The 21,961-nt window shown below is 39.0% G+C and overlaps 1 protein-coding gene across 1 annotated transcript; it reads left to right on the top strand.

The window, feature by feature from the left end:
- Nucleotides 1–9,949: 9,949 nt before the first annotated feature.
- Nucleotides 9,950–11,587, top strand: foxd3 (forkhead box D3). The gene has a single exon (XM_062027553.1). It carries the CDS (start codon nt 10,168–10,170, stop codon nt 11,260–11,262), a length of 1,095 nt encoding a protein of 364 aa, XP_061883537.1. The 5' UTR covers nt 9,950–10,167; the 3' UTR covers nt 11,263–11,587.
- Nucleotides 11,588–21,961: the final 10,374 nt, after the last annotated feature.

The raw sequence follows: 21,961 nt of genomic DNA on the forward strand, positions 1-21,961 counted from the left end.
AAGGGGTTATCCAGCTTAGTGTAGACATAGCCTTACACAATAGCCTAAGCTGCAGGGCTATTCAACTGTTGGCCCAGGGGGCCAACTGGCCCGGTAATTATACCAATTTCTGTACAATTTCTGCAAGTAAAAATATGATTCGCAAGTAAAAAACAATTTATTTTAATTAAAAAGACAATTCCCAAGTCAAAAAAAAACTATTGTTTGCAAGGGAAAACTTTTTTTTTTCCCGAAGTACAGTTCAAACTTAGTAGACAAAAACACTGGCGTAAACACATTGGCAGATCCTTGCGTTGACAACTTCGGACCCCAGAACACTGAGGTCCATACTTGTGATTTACAAACCCTGTTTCCATATGTGTTGGGAAATTGTGTTATATGTAAATATAAACGGAATACAATGATTTGCAAATCCTTTTCAACCCATATTCAATTGAATGCACTACAAAGACAAGATATTTCATGTTCAAACTCATAAACTTTATTTTTTTTTTGCAAATAATAATTAACTTACAATTTCATGGCTGCAACACGTGCCGAAGTAGTTGGGAAAGGGCATGTTCACCACTGTGTTACATGGCCTTTCCTTTTAACAACACTCAGTAAACGTTTGGGAACTGAGGAGACACATTTTTTAAGCTTCTCAGGTGGAATTATTTCCCATTCTTGCTTGATGTACAGCTTAAGTTGTTCAACAGTCCGGGGTCTCCTTTGTGGTATTTTAGGCTTCATAATGTGCCACACATTTTCAATGGGATACAGGTCTGGACTACAGGCAGGCCAGTCTAGTACCCGCACTCTTTTACTATGAAGCCACGTTGATGTAACACGTGGCTTGGCATTGTCTTGCTGAAATAAGCAGGGGCGTCCATGGTAACGTTGCTTGGATGGCAACATATGTTGCTCCAAAACCTGTATGTACCTTTCAGCATTAATGGTGCCTTCACAGATGTGTAAGTTACCCACGTCTTGGGCACTAATACACCCCCATACCATCACAGATGCTGGCTTTTGAACTTTGCGCCTATAACAATCCGGATGGTTCTTTTCCTCTTTGGTCCGGAGGACACGACGTCCACAGTTTCCAAAAATAATTTGAAATGTGGACTCGTTAGAACACTTTTCCACTTTGTATCAGTCCATCTTAGATGAGCTCAGGCCCAGCGAAGCCGACGGCGTTTCTGGGTGTTGTTGATAAACGGTTTTCGCCTTGCATAGGAGAGTTTTAACTTGCACTTACAGATGTAGCGACCAACTGTAGTTACTAACAGTGGGTTTCTGAAGTGTTCCTGAGCCCATGTGGTGATATCCTTTACACACTGATGTCGCTTGTTGATGCAGTACAGCGTAAGGGATGGAAGGTCACAGGCTTAGCTGCTTACGTGCAGTGATTTCTCCAGATTCTCTGAACCCTTTGATGATATTACAGACCGTAGATGGTGAAATCCCTAAATTCCTTGCAATAGCTGGTTGAGAAAGGTTTTTCTTAAACTGTTCAACAATTTGCTCACGCATTTGTTGACAAAGTGGTGACCCTCGCCCCATCCTTGTTTGTGAATGACTGAGCATTTCATGGAATCTACTTTTATACCCAATCATGGCACCCACCTGTTCCCAATTTGCCTGTTCACCTGTGAGATGTTCCAAATAAGTGTTTGATGAGCATTCCTCAACTTTATCAGTATTTATTGCCACCTTTCCCAACTTCTTTGTCACATGTTGCTGGCATCAAATTCTAAAGTTAATGATTATTTGCACAAAAAAAAAAGTGTTATCAGTTTGAACATCAAATATGTTGTCTTTGTACCATATTCAACTGAATGTGGGTTGAAAATGATTTGCAAATCATTGTATTCCGTTTATATTTACATCTAACACAATTTCCCAACTCATATGGAAACGGGGTTTGTACATAACTGTGGCGTTCCTTAAGGCACCCCTGTAAGTCCTCTCCTGTTCTGCAGTTACACATTTTTTCATAATGGGATTTATGTCACTAAAATGTTGCTAAACTTCTTTAGTTATTCTAGTGGTGGGCCTCAAGGATCCATTTTAGGTCCTCTCTTTTTCCACATTTGGGCTATTCAACTGGTGGCCTGCGAGTTCAGTTCAAAAGACTTGTGAGAGACTAACATATTTTGCAGAAGCTCCTTAAAAAAAGCAGAGTGCACCTGTAACGACGACAAAATCAAATGTCTACTGTAATGGACGCCGGTTCTCTGGAATATATAAAATAAGACTAAAAGTGAAGGGAGACGTCCGCCCCCCTGTCCTTAGCTTTGGTTTGGTCTGTATGGTCTGTATTGATATAGTGCTTCACTATATCTGGAATGATACCCAAAGCGCGTTAAATGAAACATCACATTCACCCTGGTGGCGGAAGCTTCCATGCAAGGTGCTAACCACGACCCATCAGGAGCAAGGGTGAAGTGTCTTGCCCAAGGACACAGCAACCATGACTAGGATGGCGGAAGCTGGAATCAAACCTAGAACCCTCGAGCTTTCTGGGAATGTAACCCCGAAAACTATTTAGTTTAATATCCCTGGCCCATGCATTTGATTATTACAATTTGAACACACAACTTGATGGACGACTTGCGTTAAAATCATAAGTCAAAGTGAATAGCAGATATTTAAGTATCTATAGTCATAGTCATCACTCGCCACATCGCAGATTTTTGTTTTTGTTTCTTTTGAGCATACTCTACACAAATTATGCATTTCCAAGCATAAGAATGGCTAAATTGAATTGTGATATCAATACTACAGTAGTAAACCAATCAGGTCACGCTGTTCAGTATTGTGGCCACTGATTGGCTCATCACTATATTGGATTAATGGAGTCTAAAGGTGATTAAAGGGTGTTTGATCATGTTTAGAGGGCTCTCATAATGTTGAAAGCTGTATTTAGAAGGTAGTGAACTGGTTTTTTTAGGCCCTGTGATGAGGTGGCGACCTGTCCAGGGTAGTACCCCGCCTTCCGCCCGAATGTAGCTGAGATAGGCTCCAGCACCCCCGCGACCCGGGACAAGCGGTAGAAGATGGATGGATGGATGGATGGATGGATGGATGGATGGATGGATGGATGGATGGATGGATGGATGGATGGATGGATGGATTAACTGTTTTTTATGCTATAGCTATATGAAAATATTTGATTTCTAATGATTCCTATACTTTGCAGTAGTGTTGTCCCGATACCAATATTTTGGTACCAGTACCAAAATTATTTCGATACTTTTTGGTACTTTTCGGTACTTTTACAAATAAAGGGGACCACAAAAAATTGCTTTATTGGCTTTATTTTAACAAAAAAATCTTAGGGTACATTAAACATATGCTTCTTATTGCGAGTTTGTCCTTAAATAAAATAGTGAACATACTAGACAACTTGTCTCTTATTAGTAAGTAAGCAAACAAAGGCTCCAAATGTGTCTGCTGACATATGCAGTAACATATTGTGTCATTTATCCATACTTGCCAACCTTGAGACCTCCAATATCGGGCGGGGGGCGTGGTTGGGGGCGTGGTTATTTACAGCTAGAATTCACCAACTCGAGTATTTCATATATATATATATATATATATATATATATATATATATATATATATATATATATATATATATATATATATATATATATATATATATATATATATATATATATATATATGTATGAAATACTTGACTTTCAGTGAATTCTAGCTATATATATTTTTTTTAAATTTTATTTTATTTACATAGGAAAAAAAAAAAATACTTGAATTTCAGTGTTCCAGTGGCAATCCATTAGATAGAAGTATTGTCCTGTTTAACTTCTCCGTTCATGATGAGTATATCATTTCGGCCGCCATGTCTGTAATTTCCTCGTTCTTCTGCTTCGTCTCCTTGTTGTGTGTGCAGTTGTGCACTCTATAAAAGGCCTAGATGTTATGACGTCTTTGGGCAGGCAAGCTGTTTATTTTGTGGGAAAGCGGACGTGAGAACAGGCTGTCCCCACTCAGTCTCAGGTCCGCATTGAGCTGGAGGGGGCGTGGCCTCCAGCTCCGGCTGAATACCGGGAGTTTGTCGGGAGAAAATCTCTGCCGGGAGGTTGTCGGGAGAGGCGCTGAATATCGGGATTCTCCCGCTAAAAACGGGAGGGTTGGCAAGTATGCATTTATCATTCTATTATTTTGTCAAAATTATTAAGGACAAGTGGTAGAAATTGACCGGTTGGCGGACCGGTACTTTTCAAAGACGGTATAGTACCGAATATGATTTATTAATATCGCGGTTCTATACTAATACTGGTATACCGTACAACCCTACTTTGCAGTAATTCATTTATCGCAGCCATGTTTGGTCGTAAACAAGGAATGGCTGTACATGTAAATGTTCTGTTCAAATGAAAAGAACAAATACATTTCGTGAAAAAAATGGCATACTTTATTGATGCACGTTATTTTCAGGCCTTGAGTTTAACACCTGTGCTCTGTATATCTCCTGTTACACTTCCCCAAAGAGGGATAAATACCCTATATCCTATAAATGACCATTGCCTATTTCAGATCAAACATACGTTTTTGTCTTTGTGTAGTAAAAGTTCCCCATTGTGTGCCGCACACAGAGGACGGTAATGAAGTCAGAGAGCTATGTGCAGTAAATTGCAACACCTGATTTGAATCACTGGGTCTGTTCAGTCCACTTAACCTCCCGGTAATTGACAATTAAAAGGTGCAATCCTTAATTTCAATAGACAGCGCCATGACTTTGATTAGTGTGTGGGATGTGCACTTCCCTGCTGCCATAACACACAAGGGCACGAGTGACACCCAAAATAACAGCGGTGTCGTATATAAAAGGCCTTCTTTACATAACATGAACAGTTCTGCCAGTTCTAATCAAAACACCATGATCCCATTTTCTATTATTTTGCTCATGCTTTAATGAATTGGGTTCAAAAAGAGGTTGACAGATAATGTGAATGACTATTATCGGTATGGTAATTTAGTGTGATGTTACATATATGCATCGATAGTCAAGAGCTGGGGTGTCAAACTCATTTTAGCTCAGGGGCCGCATGGAGGAATATATATTCCCAAGTGGGCCGGAATGGTAAAATCATGGCATGATAACTTAAAAATAAAGTCAACTCCAGGTTGTTTTCTTTGTTTTACTTCGGCCAAAAATAGAACAAGCACATTATGAAAACGTACAAATCACAACTAATCCTCTGGACAAAACACTTCTAATTCTGAGGAAATTGGTGCAGTCTCAAAAACACAATGGGCTTAGACTTGGTCTCGGTGTATCTACAAAGACAGGATTCAACTTTAAGTCACAGTCTTTCTGGGATGGAACAAAAAACACAACATGTAAACTCTTCTAGGTATCAAATAACTCCTTTGTCATGTCCATGTATCAATCCAGTGCTAAAGTTAAAGTACCAATGATTGTCACACACACACTAGGTGTGGCGAAATTATTCGCTGCGTTTGACCCATCACCCTTGATCACCTCCTGGGAGGTGAGGGGAGCAGTGGGCAGCTTCGGTGCCACGCCCGGGAATCATTTTTGGTGATTTAACCCGCAATTCCAACCCTTGATGCTGAGTGCCAAGCAGGGAGGTAATGGGTCCCATTTTTATAGTCTTTGGTATGACTCTGCCGGGGTTTGAACTCACAACCTACCGATCTCGGGGCAGACACTCTAATCCAGGGGTGTCAAACTCATTTTAGATGGGGGGCCACATGGAGAAAAATCTACTCCCAAGTGGGCCGGACTGGTAAAATCATGGCACGATAACTTAAAAATAAAGACAACTTCAGATTGTTTTATTTGTTTAAAAATAGAACAAGCACATTCTGAAATTGTACAAATCATAAAGTTGTTGTTTTTTTTTACAATTACCTGTTGCGGTTAATAGTATATATACTTTTTTTGTCGTTATTTATATTTTCTGGATAAATTATGTGATAATGTTCATCAGTCAACTCATTGGTGTTCATTTTCAATCTATCAAGATAAAACAATTATATCAAAATCAAATTACAAGATGTTATTTATGCAGTTTGATCATTTTCCTCGACTGATGTACTAACATCATGAGGTTTATTTTGTACATATGTAGCATCATCTACAAAGATACAAAGAATTGCTATTGTGCCATCTAGTGGACACATTTAGAACAGCTGTTTCTTTCATTCAAAAATTTCAGGTTCATTTTTATACTTAGCAAACTCATCCCGCGGGCCGGATAAAACCTGTTCGCGGGCCTGATCCGGCCCTCGGGCCGTACGTTTGACACCCCTGCTCTAACCATTAGGCCACTGAGTAGGTGGCGGCTAACTCAACAAACCGTAAGAAACGGAGGTAAAAACTATTCAAAAGGGTTCACTTTTCTTGTTTTTGACAGAGACATTTTGGGGCAGCGAGGGTGCCAAATGATGATGTGTTCGAAGCAGAAGACGTAAAACGGCAGGTTTTACGTTTCATGTGGGTCGAGGAGGAGGAGTCACCCTTTACTCCGTACCTCTTGCTTGGCCCCGGTATAAACCGTTTGCTTGCCTAACAGAATTGCTATTGTGACATCCAGTGGACACATTGAAAACAGCAGTTTAATTCGTTAAAAAAAAAAACAGCTCATTTTTATACTTGACAAACTCATCATGCAGGCCGGAAAAAAGTCAGTTTGACACCCCTGGTCAAGAGAATATTGAGTTCAGGGGCTTCTGCACATCTGCAACACTGACAAATTGCTTCATTTTTTCACTCCACCATCAGAGTAAAAAAAAAATATATTATCATTTTTCATTGATCTGTGTGTATTATTGTATTTTCTTTTTTTGGAGGCGGGTTCACTAAATGTATCTTTCTGGCAAGATTCCTTCATTGATGTTGGTCTTTGTTCTATCCATAATGCTCCAATTACAGCAGCCATTGACACCCTGGCAGAATTAGCACATTGTTTACCATGCTTTTATTCCCTCAATGATTCCATATAAAGGCGGTCTGCGTGTGTTTTGACACCGTGCTTAAATAGAAAGCTCATTTGCACTGTTTACAGCCGGAATCACGTCCACAGCACGCCGGTCGTGTCGGCGTCATCTGAATGACAAAAAGCCTACAAACTGGTGACATTGCATGCAGTTAACAAGTACACATTGGCATGGTAATCTGCACGCATTTAGCTGGAGGAGGGGGCATTTTCCCACCACCGATGAGTGGGAAAATGCATAATTTCTTTAAAGTGATAACGAATAAAATAGCATACTGAAAAAAGAAAGTCTAGTAAGGGACAAAATGAGTGTCATGCATGTTTTCAACCAAAAGCCGCATGTATTCATTATCTTATATTCTATATACCTGTGTAAATATATGCATATCGTATATTTAAATAATTGTAATACAAAGTGACGAACGGTCGGGGAAATTCCTACATTCTTCACGTGACGTGAATGCATCCCATGCTACCTGCTGACATCTGTTGGACAAAATGGGCCATAATAAACGAGCAATTGTGTAGAAGTAAACGAATCTTGAATTAATTATTGTTTTATCATATTTCTGGCCTCTCATAAACATCGGTGATGGGGAAGGAATTTATATTCAGGGTGATTTAATGTTTATCAATTAATTGGGCAGCAACATGAAATGAGCTCCATCATGTTCGTTTGACAGTTGATATAGGAGATGAAAAAAATAATTTACTGCCATATTCATGTAATTTCAAAAAGAAAATTATCCGTCGTATAAAATGTTTCGTTTAATGGAAAATCATATGTTTTGTTAAGATACAAAAGCAATCGGTGAAAAGTGTTATATTAAAAAAAATAAATTTAAAAAAGTGTAATATCCCATTATAAAAAAGGGACACATTTAAAATGCGCACGTTTAGACTTTTATTTTGCAGGTGGAAATATATTTTTTTTAATAAAATCACAAATGTCTGTAAATACCAGCATCCAATTTACAAAATGTATTCCTAAATAGTGTTTTATTTGACTTGTTTCTGCACCTATTGGGACTCAAGGATTTATCTATAAGTCATCAACATCATCATTAATTAAATCAATCTTTATTTTATTTGTCAAATATTTTTATTCCGCTCAAAAAAATAACCCATCTTTTTCGTATACACAAATATTCCCACCCGCACCTTTAACCCCGCCATATAGAGGATAAAAAAGGGGCCTGCATTGTGTGAGAAAGAGAGGAAAAACTCCCTTGTCAGAAATCCACAGAGCATCACGTTATTATGATCACAATTATTAGTTATGTGACCTTGCTGTATATAGTTTCCTCTCCATCACCTGTCCTCCTGCAGCAGCACCCCATTACACACACTCTCTCTCTCTAACACACACACACACACACACACACATTGGAGCGTGTTGTCTTATTATACTAAAAGGTTTAGTTGCGCTAAGCCGTGCACGTGTGCTTAAAACGTGCATTTCATTAACAAACTGCGGATTTATGAGGCTGCAAAAGATCACAGGAAGGACGACTATGATGTATCAGATATATATATATATATATATATATATATATATATATATATATATATATATATATATATATATATATATATATATATATATATATATATATATATATATATATATATATATATATATATATATATATATATATATATATATATATATATATGAACAAAACAGGAGTTGAACTATCACATACCTTAATAACAAATTATAATTATTATTAATTATATATCCATTATATCCTTATAATAACATGCACTCATATATGTATAGGCTGTATATGTATATATATATAATGTTTAGGGTTCTATTTTGCAGCCTGGATGCATGTGCACAATTTAAAAAAAATGAATGACATAGGCCTAATATATATATTTTTTTTTAAATGAGTCCTGCAAAAGAATTATTATTAATTATCTATCCATTATATCTTTATAATAACATGCACTTATATATGGGCTTTGTGTGTGTGTATATATATATAGTGTTTAGTGTTTTATTTTGCAGCCTGGATGCATGTGCACAATTCAAAAAAAAAAAAAAAAGAATGACATAGGCCTAATATTATTTCTTTTTTTTTTTTTAAATGAGTCCTGCAAAAGAATTGACTTATTCCTGCTAAGTAGTCCGTTTATTGACGGCCTCTCAGATCACACAGGTCGGCCAAAGATCAAACACCAGAGGGTCTCACTCGTCCTTATTAATTCCTTCATTGTATCCCAAAACCGAAGCTATGCAGTGAGAGGAAAAATAACAGCAACATTTAAAATGACTATTTAGATTACTGCATGTGTATTGACTACTGGTGTTTTATTATTTTTTAATTTATTTTTTTATCAACCCACCATATTGGACGTTTTAATCACGCAATAGTAAAGCAATGCAATTAAACGATGACATTAATGTAAAACCTTCTTTTTTTTTCGTTGCCTCCATGTTTTTTAAGCAGCTGCGCTCACCTTCATGCGTCTGAATGATGCTCTCTTATTTGCATTCTCCCGCTGCTGCATTTCCTACTGTTTTCACATGTAAAAAACACGCAATGACGGCAGTCGTTAGCACCTCTTTATTCTCCACATTCATTCCTGCGGGGGAATAAATCGACTTGAATTGTTGCTTTGCATTAAAAAAAAAAAAAAAAAAAGAGAGAGAGATTTAAATAACGCATGCAAATTGTTATAAATAGAACATAATTATTAAAATCCGGACTTAACTGTCGTCGATTGGTTATAAATAAAAAATATGCATTGTTGCGCGCGCTTGTTCGATCCCTCCTCCTCCTCCTCTTCCTCGTCTGTTGAACGGACGCAGAAAAGAGCGGCAAGCTGCTGATGTCCCGTTGTTGACAAATCCATGCAACAACTCCAAGTTTGCAGGCTGCTGCAGGGAGAAGGGGAAAGGGGGCGTTTGTGTGTCGTCATCGAACCACGTGATCGGCACTCACGCTGGAGGTGGTGTAATGGTGGTGGTGTAGGAGGGGGGGTTCTATCAGTTAAAAGCTCCGACCTTTTAAAAGCATGTGACATCTCCTCCCGGTGCTCCAAGGGAAATAAGCGAGTTAAAAGTAAAAGTCGCCATCTTGTACACAACTTGGACCGCAGCTGCAAGTTTGTCTTGTTTTTTTTTTTTTCTTCTTTTTTTTTTCCTGTGTGTGTGTGTGAAGAGAAGAAAAGTGAGATGACCCTGTCTGGAGGCAGCGAGAGAGCCAGCGACATGTCCGGCCAAACGGTGCTCACCGCCGAGGACGCGGACATCGACGTGGTGGGCGAGGGGGACGATGACGAGTGCATGGAGCGGGACAGCAGCGAAGACGAGGCGGACAAGGAGGAGGTGACGCCCGGCGGCGGTGGCGACGCGGCGGCGAGTCCCGGCTGCGACGAGAGCTCCGGGGAGGGTAAAGGTGAGGCTCATCAGGCCGGCGGCTCGCTCCAGAAGCCCAAAAACAGCCTGGTGAAGCCGCCTTACTCCTACATCGCCCTCATCACCATGGCCATCCTCCAGAGCCCCCAGAAAAAGCTCACCCTCAGCGGCATCTGCGAGTTCATCAGCAACCGCTTCCCGTACTACCGGGAGAAGTTCCCGGCGTGGCAGAACTCCATCCGCCACAACTTGTCCCTCAACGACTGCTTCGTGAAGATCCCCAGGGAGCCCGGTAACCCCGGGAAGGGCAACTACTGGACCCTGGACCCGGCTTCGGAGGACATGTTCGACAACGGCAGCTTCCTCCGGAGGAGGAAACGCTTCAAGCGGGTTCAACCGGACATCCTGCGGGACCAAACCGCGCTCATGATGCAAAGTTTCGGCGCGTACAGCCTCGGGGGTCCGTACGGGAGGCACTACGGCATCCACCCGGCGGCGTATTCCCATCACCCGGCGGCGTTGCAGTACCCGTACATCCCCCCGGTTGGACCCATGCTGCCCCCGGGGGTTCCGCTCCTGCCCTCGGTGGAGTTGAACCGGAAAGCGTTCAACTCGCAGCTCAGTCCGGGTCTGCAGTTGCAGCTCAACAGTCTGAGCACGGCGTCCATGATCAAGTCCGAGCCGTCCAACAGACCTTCGTTCAGCATAGAGAACATTATCGGCGTCTCCAGCGCGGCGTCCTCGGCTCAGGCCTTCCTGCGGCCTCCAGTGACTGTTCAGTCGGCCTTGCTGAGCGCGCAGTCCCTCTCTCTGACCCGGACCTCCGCTGCCATCGCCCCGATCCTCAGTGTTCCTTCCAGTATTCTTTCCGGACACGTTTTACCCTCCGCGTCCAAATGGCCCTCACAATAACTTAAAAAAACAACACAAAAAAAACTATTTTTATATTGAGACATTAATACAAAGGGGAAACGTGCAGTGAACCCAAATAGGCAGCACTGGACTTTATGAAGATATGTGACATGAAAAAGGAAATATTTCTGTACAGGTAATATTTGTAAATATTTGTTTTTTTTTAAACTTCTTTCATTCTATTCGTTATGTCATTAGTTTACATTTTTTTGTATGGAAGCAGGAATGTGGATATTTTGTTTTGATTTTTTTATTTCGTATACGAGACACAAAAAGCTCTGAAATAATCTGTTTATTATAAAATAAAATATCAAGTATATGTAATTCTACGTAGCTATATTGTGTTGTACACTGGCTTTATTTGTAAATAAATCAGAAAGAATTCAAAGCTATTTTTCCGTTATTTCCGCTTTAATTACCTATTAAGGAAAATAACATCCCAATAGAAGCAAATTTGCAATGTAACCTATTTTTTTCCAAGGCTATTTTATTTAAATCAAATTAAAAAAATGGCAATATTTTGGTAATCGTCTTAGACAAATGTACCGGGCAGTCAACAAATAATAATAGTGTACTTCAAATGTTATGGCAATGATATTCATTTATTTTGTTGAACACGCATTACATTCACAATTTCACACATTCACAATTTCATATTGTATATGAAGAAAGAGAGTTTATTTATTCCTATACCTTTCTGAACAAATGTGTGTGTGGGAAGGGGGTTTAACTGTATGCGATAAGTAGTCATTTTATTTCAGACCCAGGGGAGCCATATCACAGACAAAGAAAACGTACAAATAAAAGAAATACAAGCAGAAATAAAAATAAAATAAAAAAACTTGTATAAAAATAATAATAATTACTATTTTATTGTTAATGTGAACTACTAACTCAGTTCAAATGTGTTGTAGGGTAAATTGAAATGCAGGTCCTGACACTTACACTATTTCCAATAACAATAAATTCGTCATATTGCTATTAATTGTTTTTTATCAATAAATATGCATCGTGCGCTTGTTGATTAATTTAAATTCTTGAATCGACTATAGTTATTTTATTTTTTAAATATTTAGATATTATACTTTATTTCTTTTCTTTTTTTTTAACATTACGTCACCGGTGCAATCCTTTGGCAGAAATCGTGTCGGCTTCCGTCAAGATCACCGTTTCAACAGTTTCGCAGTTGTGTCTGGCTAATCACTTCTACACAAACAGCAAATGGCGTGTGTGTGTGTGTGTGTGTGTGTGTGTGTGTGTGTGTGTGTGTGTGTGTGTGTGTGTGTGTGTGTGTGTGTGTGTGTGTGTGTGTGTGTGTGTGTGTGTGTGTGTGTGTGTGTGTGTGTGTGTGTGTGTGTGTGTGTGTGTCCACTCTATATTTATCCGATCCCCATGGGAAAGAGAAAGTCAGTCAGACACCCAAGAAGGTGACAATGATGCAAAACTCCTCTCCAGTGTCACTCTGGTGTATTTGTAACGCAAATAATGAAATAATAATAATAACAATAATTTAACAATACGTTGCAGAAGCCCACCATAATTAAATTATTCAGACGTCGTAAAATGGATGATAATTTATAAATAATTTAAACAATGTAAACACATTTGATTGATTATTGTCATTTTTATAATGCGGTTTAATGTTTATATGCTGCACATTTCCGGGGCGCATGCGCACACGACACCGTTTTAATCTCATAAATAGAGGAAATCGTGCATGAAATTGTTGGAAGGCCATCCTGCATGTGGTCAACATGGCTGCGAGGTGGTGCATCATTTCTCATATTTGCATTCGTCATTGGAGACGTGAGGAATGTGAAATCCAGAGTCATCCTCCCGGGAACAAATCCACCTTAGTGGACTACAGAGTCCATTTGTCCGTTACGTCATCCCCTTGATGGTACACACACACGCACCACGAGGCCTCTTGGCAGTCATAAATATTGAAAGACGCATCGCTAATTAAGAAACTATAGTCTGTTTTTTTTTATTAATGGATTAATTTTGCATGAGCACTAAAATCAAATTGTAGTGTCAATATTTTGACCAAAAATTCAAAGTGCTGACTTGACGCTCGTTTGAAGAGCAAACATTCCCAGCCTGCTCTATATTGAGCCGTGCAGCTGCACTTGCTGGTGCACAGGTGGACCCCAGCCCGCAGTGCCGTTCCCACACTTCTGACATGACTTGCCTTGTAGATGTTCAGACTGTAACAACACGACCATAAAAAAAAAATAATAAAAAAGTTTAGTCTGGTGTAGTGCAACTTGCAGCCCACGGGCCATTTGTGGGCAGAAGGCCCATATTTTGTGGCCCCTTGGCAATACTTAATTCCACATGACCATTTTAAAATATTATTTAGTTCTTAATTTTTATTCAGTTTTGTTCTACTTTATTTATTGCTATTATTACTACTATATTCTCACTATTTTATATTTTTTTATTCATTAATTATATTTTTACATACGGCAGCACGGTGGAACAGGGGTTAGTACGTGTGCCTTACAATACGAAGGTCCTGGGTTCAATCCTGGGCTCGGGATCTTTCTGTGTGGAGTTTGCATGTTCTCCCTGTGACTGCGTGGGTTCCCTCCAGGTACTCCGGCTTCCTCCCACCTCCAAAGACATGCACCTGGGGATAGGTTGATTGGCAACACTAAATTGGCTCTAGTGTGTGAATGTATGTGTGAATGTTGTCTGTCTATCTGTGTTGGCCCTGCAATGAGGAGGTGACTTGTCCAGGGTGTACCCCGCCTTCCGCCCGAATGCAGCTGAGATAGACTCCAGCACCCCTGCGACGCCAAAAAGGACAAGTAGTACAAAAAGGATGGATGGATATTTTAAAATATATTTTTAGAATAAATAAAATCTTAGTTATTCTCCAGTGTGGATGCTTAATAATTGGCGCTTTCCTCAATTCTTATTGCCATGCCATGTTTGTTTGGTTGTATTTGTTTATTTGAAGGACAACATGCAGTTACATTAAAAAGATGACTGGACCAGATTTAGCACCATGCTAATTTAATTTCCATCTGTAGTCCTTGTTATTGTTAATAGTGCTGTGTATGCTCAGTACGCATGCGTGTGTGTGTGTGTGTGTGTGTGTGTGTGTGTGTGTGTGTGTGTGTGTGTGTGTTCTTGTATTTCTAACCTTCTTGAGACATCAACAAGGAAAAGTGCCTTCCATATGAGGACCGGTGAACAAGTTAGGACATAAATCATGGTCCCAATACGGAAAACCATTGCATCTAATAGAGAATAGAGAATGTCTCATTTGCACCCCTGGTGGTGAAATCTATCAAAATTAGGGTGGTCCCAAAAAGGAGGGATTTTTCAAAATGACTGTGTGTCGGTTTTGAAAGTGCTCCCCCTCTGGTCAACATATGAAATAACAAGTGTGTGTAAAAATTTGAAGTTGCTTCCCCTCTAATCAACATATGAAATAACAAGTGTGTGTAAGAAATTGAAATGCGCCCCCTTTGGCCAAAATTAATTTTAAAAAATGAACCCCGAAAGGAACAAGCGGTAGAAAATGGATGCATGGATGGAAATAAATATGTATATAGAGACATACTGTAATAACTTAAAGTAAATAATGAAGATTAAAAAACAATTCAAAAAAATAAAAATAACTAAAAGCGGTCTTTTTCTCATAATGTGTCGACTTATTTCTGATCAAATTGGGAACAATTTCTCATATTATTTCTGTTTCTGTAATATTGCAATGTTTTCTAGTAAAATTATTACTTTTTTATGTAAAATTGTAACTTTTTAATGCAAAATGGTGACACTTGTCATATAAAATTCTGACTTATATCACAATATTGCCAATTTTTTTGTTGTTCTTGTAAAATAGTGAAATTTTTTGAGTAAAATGATGACTTTTGTCATCATTTTCCCCAAGTAAAATTCTGATTATTATTAGAATATTGTCAAAAATTGTAAGTTTTCTGAGAAAATTGTGACTTTTGTCGAATAAAATTACGACTCTTTTCATAAAATTGCAACTGTTATTGAGTAAAATTCCAACTTTTACCATAACATTGCACAAATGTTGAGATTTTCTTGTCAAATTTGGACCTGCGTTGAGGAAAATTACGACTTTTATTATAGTACTGCCAAAATTCTAAGTTTTTCTTGTGAAATTGAGACCTTTTTCTTGTGAAATTCTAACTAATTTTTCACAAGCTTTTTTATATTTGCATAATATGTATATTATACTAATGTTGTAAATACAAATCTTTATATATCTAGAAAAGGTGGTCCTAAAGAGGGAAGCATTTTTTGGAGGTCTCGAGAAGTAAACAAATGTGTGTGTGTAAAGCACAAAGTAATGTTTGATTGATTTATCAATTGATATTGACAGTTGAAACGTTCAATAACGGTGCAAACAATGATAGCACAACAAACACACATTAGGCAACACAAAGAGCAACTTCCTGTAAGCAAGCGGAAGTGTCTCTGACTGTCTTCTGGGGAAATCTACGGTGTCAAAATACACAATTTCCATATTCAATTTTACATAAGACCTCACATGTAGCTCAGGGTCACCACAACTGCTGGTAGAAGTCGTTCTAAATCATCATTTTGAATGACTCACCCTGACTCGAGCTCCAGCATCGCCACAGGTAAATTGAGTGTGAAACCCTTGCGCTAGATAGAAAGTACTTATTCATACAGTACTTCCTCCGCTCTGCAGGGGGCAACAGCGAAACGAATACGCGTCACAATGAAGCAATAGAAGAAGACGGCTTGAATTCAAACTATGGCTGTCAGAGTTACAGCGCTAACGCATGCGAATAATCACAGAAAAAACATTGCATTACTTATGTATAAACGCAGATTAATCACACAGTTTATGATGCTCATGTAGCTTTACCTATACGGTCAGAGATCAGGTCAGTACATAAGCCATCTATCCATTTTCTATACCGCTTGTCCCTTTCGGGGTCGCTGCACTCGGGCGGAAGGAAGATACGGCAGTAAAAAGATGAGTGAGGTGGATAATTTCACTTCAAAATACATGCAGACGGTATTTTAGATAATACTGTTACCATGTTTTGAGCAAATAAATGAGGTGCAGTCAAATAAATATATTTTTTAATGTTTCTGTATGACACCCTGACAAACAAATTGCATTTTGTCGAAATATTGAGGTCTTTTTATTAATTAATTTAAATCACCCAAGCAAGTAATTTGCTGCGATTAGTCGTCGTCATCCTTAAAATTCGAAAGTGTCATTAATCTAAATAAAACCAATTATCATCTGACAGCACTGATTTAAACAAACACAAAAATAAAATATAATATAGGTTACAAAAATATGCATTTACCCAAAACAAAGCGGGGAACAAAGTAAACACTGTATCAAATTGGAATATAAGAACTTTCAGAGGAACCATCACAACTTTGACGCAGTCCATTCCCCTGATTATTGACAAGTGGCGTGGTTCTGTTTTTGTTGTTGTTGGGGTTTTTTTTTTTAGACCCATGGAGGACGTTGGTGGCTTATTGCAATACAAAAAAAAAGCGGACTACACACTGGACAGCACCAGTCAATCATAGAACAAATATCCAGTATATTCAGTATTATATATACAAACAACCATTATTCACACTGCATTACACAAATCAACCACAGGACTGCAGGGGTCCTCAACTACATTTGTCCAAAAACAAGAATTTTTCTCGGCAGGAGCACGGTTTAGATCAGGAGTATCAAACGTGCGGCCCGAGGGCCGGATCAGGCCCGCGAACAGGTTTTATCCGGCCCGCGGGACGAGTTTGCTAAGTATAAAAATGTACCTGAAATTTTTGAATGAAAGAAACAGCTGTTCTAAATGTGTCCACTGGATGTCGCAATAAATAAATGATAAATGGGTTGTACTTGTATAGCGCTTTTCTACCTTCAAGGTACTCAAAGCACTTTGACAGTATTTCCACATTTACCCATTCACACACACATTCACACACTGATGGCGGGAGCTGCCATGCAAGGCACTACCAGCAGCCATCAGAGGCAAAGGGTGAAGTGTCTTGCCCAAGGACACAACGGACGTGACTAGGAAGGTAGCAACACTCCGATTGCTGGCACAGCCACTCTACCAACTTCGCCACGCCGTCCCTAAGCAATTATTTGTATCTTTGTAAATGATGCTACATATGTACAAAATATACCACATGATGTTAGTACATCAGTCGAGGAAATTGATCAAACTACATAAATAACATCCTGTAATTTGATTTTGATATTCTTTTTTTTTATCTTGATTGATTGAAAATTAACGCCAATGAGATGACTGATGAACATTATCACAGCATTTATTTAGAAAATATAAATAACAACAAATAAAGATAGAATACTATTAACCGCAACATGTAAGTGTAAAAAAAACTCAACAACTTTATGATTTGTACAATTTCAGAATTGTGCTGGTTCTATTTTTAAACAAAGAAAACAATCTGATGTTGTCTTTATTTTTAAGTTATCGTGCCGTGATTTTACCAGTGTGGCACACTTGGGAGTACATTTTTCTCCATGTGGCCCCTGATCTAAAACAAGTTTGACACCCCTGGTGTAGGCCATAACAAATAAAAAATACTACATATATGTATATATATATATATATATATATATATATATATATATATATATATATATATATATATATATATATATATATATATATATATATATATATATATATATATATATATATATATATATATATATATATACATATATACATATATATATATATACATATATACATATATATATATACATATATATATATATATATATATATATATATATATATATATATATATATATATATATATATATATATAAATATATATGTATATATGTATATATATATATATATATATATATATATATATATATATATATATATATATATATATATATATATATATATATATATATATATATATATATATATATATATATATATATATATATGTATATGTGTGTGTTTATGAAAGAGTGTGTGTGCCCATTTTGTGTTGATCTGTTAAAATAAAGCATATCACGTTTAATAAACAAACGTTTGCGTAAATCAGACAAATTGTCCAGTCCCACGTGTATTGTACAATCATTAAAGATAAAGAAGACGCTATGGGTGGATCACTTTTTGTGTTTTTTTCTTCCGACACATTATCAAAATCCAGCTATTTTAATGCTTCTAGACTATATCTCAATATAGGTAATGTGTGTGGTTGGTGTATGTTGTAACCAGTGGTGGTTATAAGTTCCAAGAATAAGATCCAATTGACTTACTGTTGCAAACTTGACATTACAAACTTCAATGCCATTGGAAAAGTTGTTCACAAGAAGTAGGTCATCTTCCTCCACGAGCGATAGGTTGCTCCGGGGGGACCACAGACTGTAAATGTAGATACAGGAGTTACTGAATATTTAAAAAGGCATGGAGATGAAGCAATAAATGACAAAGTAAAGCTGATGTGGCCAGGCATTAATAACTAATGGATACCAGTGAGTTATTGGCTGCTCGCTTTGTAATGAAAGTGTCATTGCAAATCAGCAGTTGTCCAAGGTTATTATTATTTATACATAATTGATGGCGGAACCACAAGGAACATGTCTACCCAACACCTTGGGAACAAAGACGTTGGTGTCAACATAGGAAAAGGTCACAGAGGAGAATATGCCCGTGGGCTGAGATTTACAATGTGAGGGGAGGTTAAAGGGACCACATCAATAACACCACATCTGTATACAGACCATGACAAAGTAGTAACATAGTATATTGCTACTTTTTACTGCTTGGAACTTGCTATTGCATGAAAACTTGCTGTGTTGGGAATGTCGAAATTTGACCAGTATCTTATGCACTAGATATGATTGTCACTGCTCGTCACGCCACGCCGTACCTTATTTTGAGTTTCTTGGTCATTTTCTGGGTGTAGTTTTAGTTCCTGTATTGCGCTCTTATTTTGTGGGTTTTCACTTCCTGTTTTTCCTTTTCCTGCAGCAGCTTTACACCTGCTTTTGAGCACTTATTCCCTCACCTGTTTTCTGTTTGTAATTAGCACTATTTAAGGTTTTTCTGGACATAATTAATGATTTACTATAGACGATTCTTTCCATGCTGAGCTCAAGTACGCACGTACTTTGTGGACGCCGTCTGCTCCACATTCCTTGTAAGTGTTTTAGCTGTGTTCCAGCATTTTATTTTGCTTCCTTCATAGTCTGTCCAGTCAGGGCACTTCCCTGTTGCTCTCGGTTTTTTATGTTTGCTGAATCATTAAATACCCTTTTTTAATGCACGATGCCTTCTCGTTCACCTGCATTTAAAATCACTACGACCTTGGTCGTCTCTACGATGTCCCGCTTGCCAGAATGTCCCGAGCATGTGATTTTGCAGACGATTATAACGACGAGGAATATGAAAATATTTTTTGGGCTAAAATGGAGGCAGAGGCTTCCCAGAGCCCACCCACCCTGGGCTTCTTCTCCCGCTCAGGTCAAGGGTCAAACGCTCTTCCCATCAAACCGGTGACAGCGTCTGGTATCCGCTTCCTGAGGGGTGGGCTAGGGCTGGTAGCTGTGCAACTGGGGAGGCACAGCTGCGTCCAGCCAAGCGGCCACTTTCTGCTCGGCCTCCTCCGCCTGTGCTACGCCCTGCTCAGCCTCCTCTGCCTGTGGTCCGCCCTGCTGCTCCAGCTCTGCAAATGCCGACGGTCCAGCCGCCTGCTGCTCCAGCTCCGCAGACGCCGACGGTCCAGCTATCATCATTGTCTTCAGCGGGTCTTTCAACGACGCCACCATCATTGTCTTCAGCGGGTCTTTCCATAACGCCGCCATCATTGTCTTCAGCGGGTCTTTCCACGACGCCGCCATCATCGTCTCCAACGGGTCTTTCCACATCGCCGCCATCAACATCTCCAGCGGGTCTTTCCACAACGCCGCCATCATCGTTTCCAGCAGCTCTTTCCACAACGCCGCCATCATTGTCTCCAGCGGGCTCATCGTCACCTGCGCAACCTCCAGCTTGCCGGCCGCAGAGGCGACCGTCAGGCGACCGCACACGGCCCCCTCGTCGGCCAAGAATGTGACAGTTTCATGGACGCACTCCGAGCTATCAGCTGCTAGGCCCAGGACCCGGGCATGGTTGGTTACAGCTGCTGGTGCGCCATGAACACTTGCGTTCGCCTCCTCATCGGCCAAGGAAGATGGTGGCGGTCTACTCGTCGCCACCATCTGACTCTTCCCCGCTGGTTGCGAGGACATATTTCCACCACACCATGCCTTATTTTAAATGTATTGTTAATTTTCTGGGTGTAGTTTTAGTTCCTGTCTTGCACTCTTATTTTGTGGTTTTTCACATCCTGTTTTTCCCTTTCCTGCAGCAACTTTACGCCTGCCTCCGAGTACTTTTCCCCTCTCTTGTTTTCTGTTTGTAATCATCACTAATTAAGTTGAGCTTGCGACACCACTGGATTGTTGGGACATTATTCACTATAGACGATTCTTTCCATGCTGAGCTCAACTACGCACATACTTTGTGGACGCCATCTGCTCCACATTCCTAGTAAGTATTTTTGCTGTGTTCCAGCATTTCGTTATGTTTCCTTCACAGTCTGAGCACTTCCCTGTTGCTCTCGCCTTTAGTTTGTTTAATCATTAAATATCCTCTATAACTGAACGCTGCCTCCTTGTTCATCTGCATTTAAAATCACTATGACCTTCGTCGTCTCCACGACGCACCGCTTGACAGAGCCTTTATTACAGGAGAATAAATACTCCTAGCAATCACTGCATTTAATATTAAGCTGACAATTAAAAATGTGTTGAATTAAGAGTTAGTATCCAATGAGTTCTGCTGTGATTGACTGGCGGTTGGCGACTGGTTCAGGGTAAAGTCAGCTGGGATATTCTCCAGCTCACCTGTGATTTTAACGAGGACAAGCAGCAGGGCCCGAGCACCAAATTCTGGGACCTCATACACAGAACTCCTAAAGGCCCCCCATCCCACCCTAAACCCAACTTCGCCGTCCCATACATACACAATGAGTACTTAAAAAACTAACTATTGCATGTATTCACTTGAAACCAGCTTTTTGAAATACATGTAAGAACCTTATTAGGTTTTTTGACTTTTTAAAGATAGGATTAACATATACAATATCTAGATAAAACCCCCTTAAATAGTTTGGTTTTGTTTGCAAGAACAAGTTAGGGTTTTTTTTCCTGAAAGTGGCCAGAATATAAATATAAATAATCATATACTCCATCCATCCATCCATTTTCTACCGCTTATTCCCTTCGGGGTCACGGGGGGCGCTGGAGCCTATCTCAGCTACAAACGGGCGGAAGGCGGGGTACACCCTGGACAAGTCGCCACCTCATCACATATTACTGTAACATATGAATATTCACTTGAGTATGATTATAAATCGATCATATTTCCCTTTACTTCAAAGTATAGCAATTAGCTAATACATACGATTATTCTCATAATACAAAATACAATTAATGATACCTTATTAAAAATTAGATAATTTTATTCATCTCTTTATGTGAATCACAACTTAACGATTTATTTAGGAGAAACTTATTTATTTACCTCTTTATTTATTTGTTTGTGTTACAAATTGAGTACAGGAATTGAACGAACAAATGTAAAACAATTTGCTAAAAAACGAAAAGGGG

This window comes from Entelurus aequoreus, linkage group LG19 (assembly GCF_033978785.1).
Source record: "Entelurus aequoreus isolate RoL-2023_Sb linkage group LG19, RoL_Eaeq_v1.1, whole genome shotgun sequence".
Taxonomy (NCBI): Eukaryota; Metazoa; Chordata; class Actinopteri; order Syngnathiformes; family Syngnathidae; genus Entelurus; species Entelurus aequoreus.

What these genes read in the sequence shown, in the direction of transcription:
- foxd3 (XM_062027553.1), top strand. Translation starts at nt 10,168, where the DNA reads ATGACCCTGTCTGGAGGCAGCGAGAGAGCCAGCGACATGTCCGGCCAA.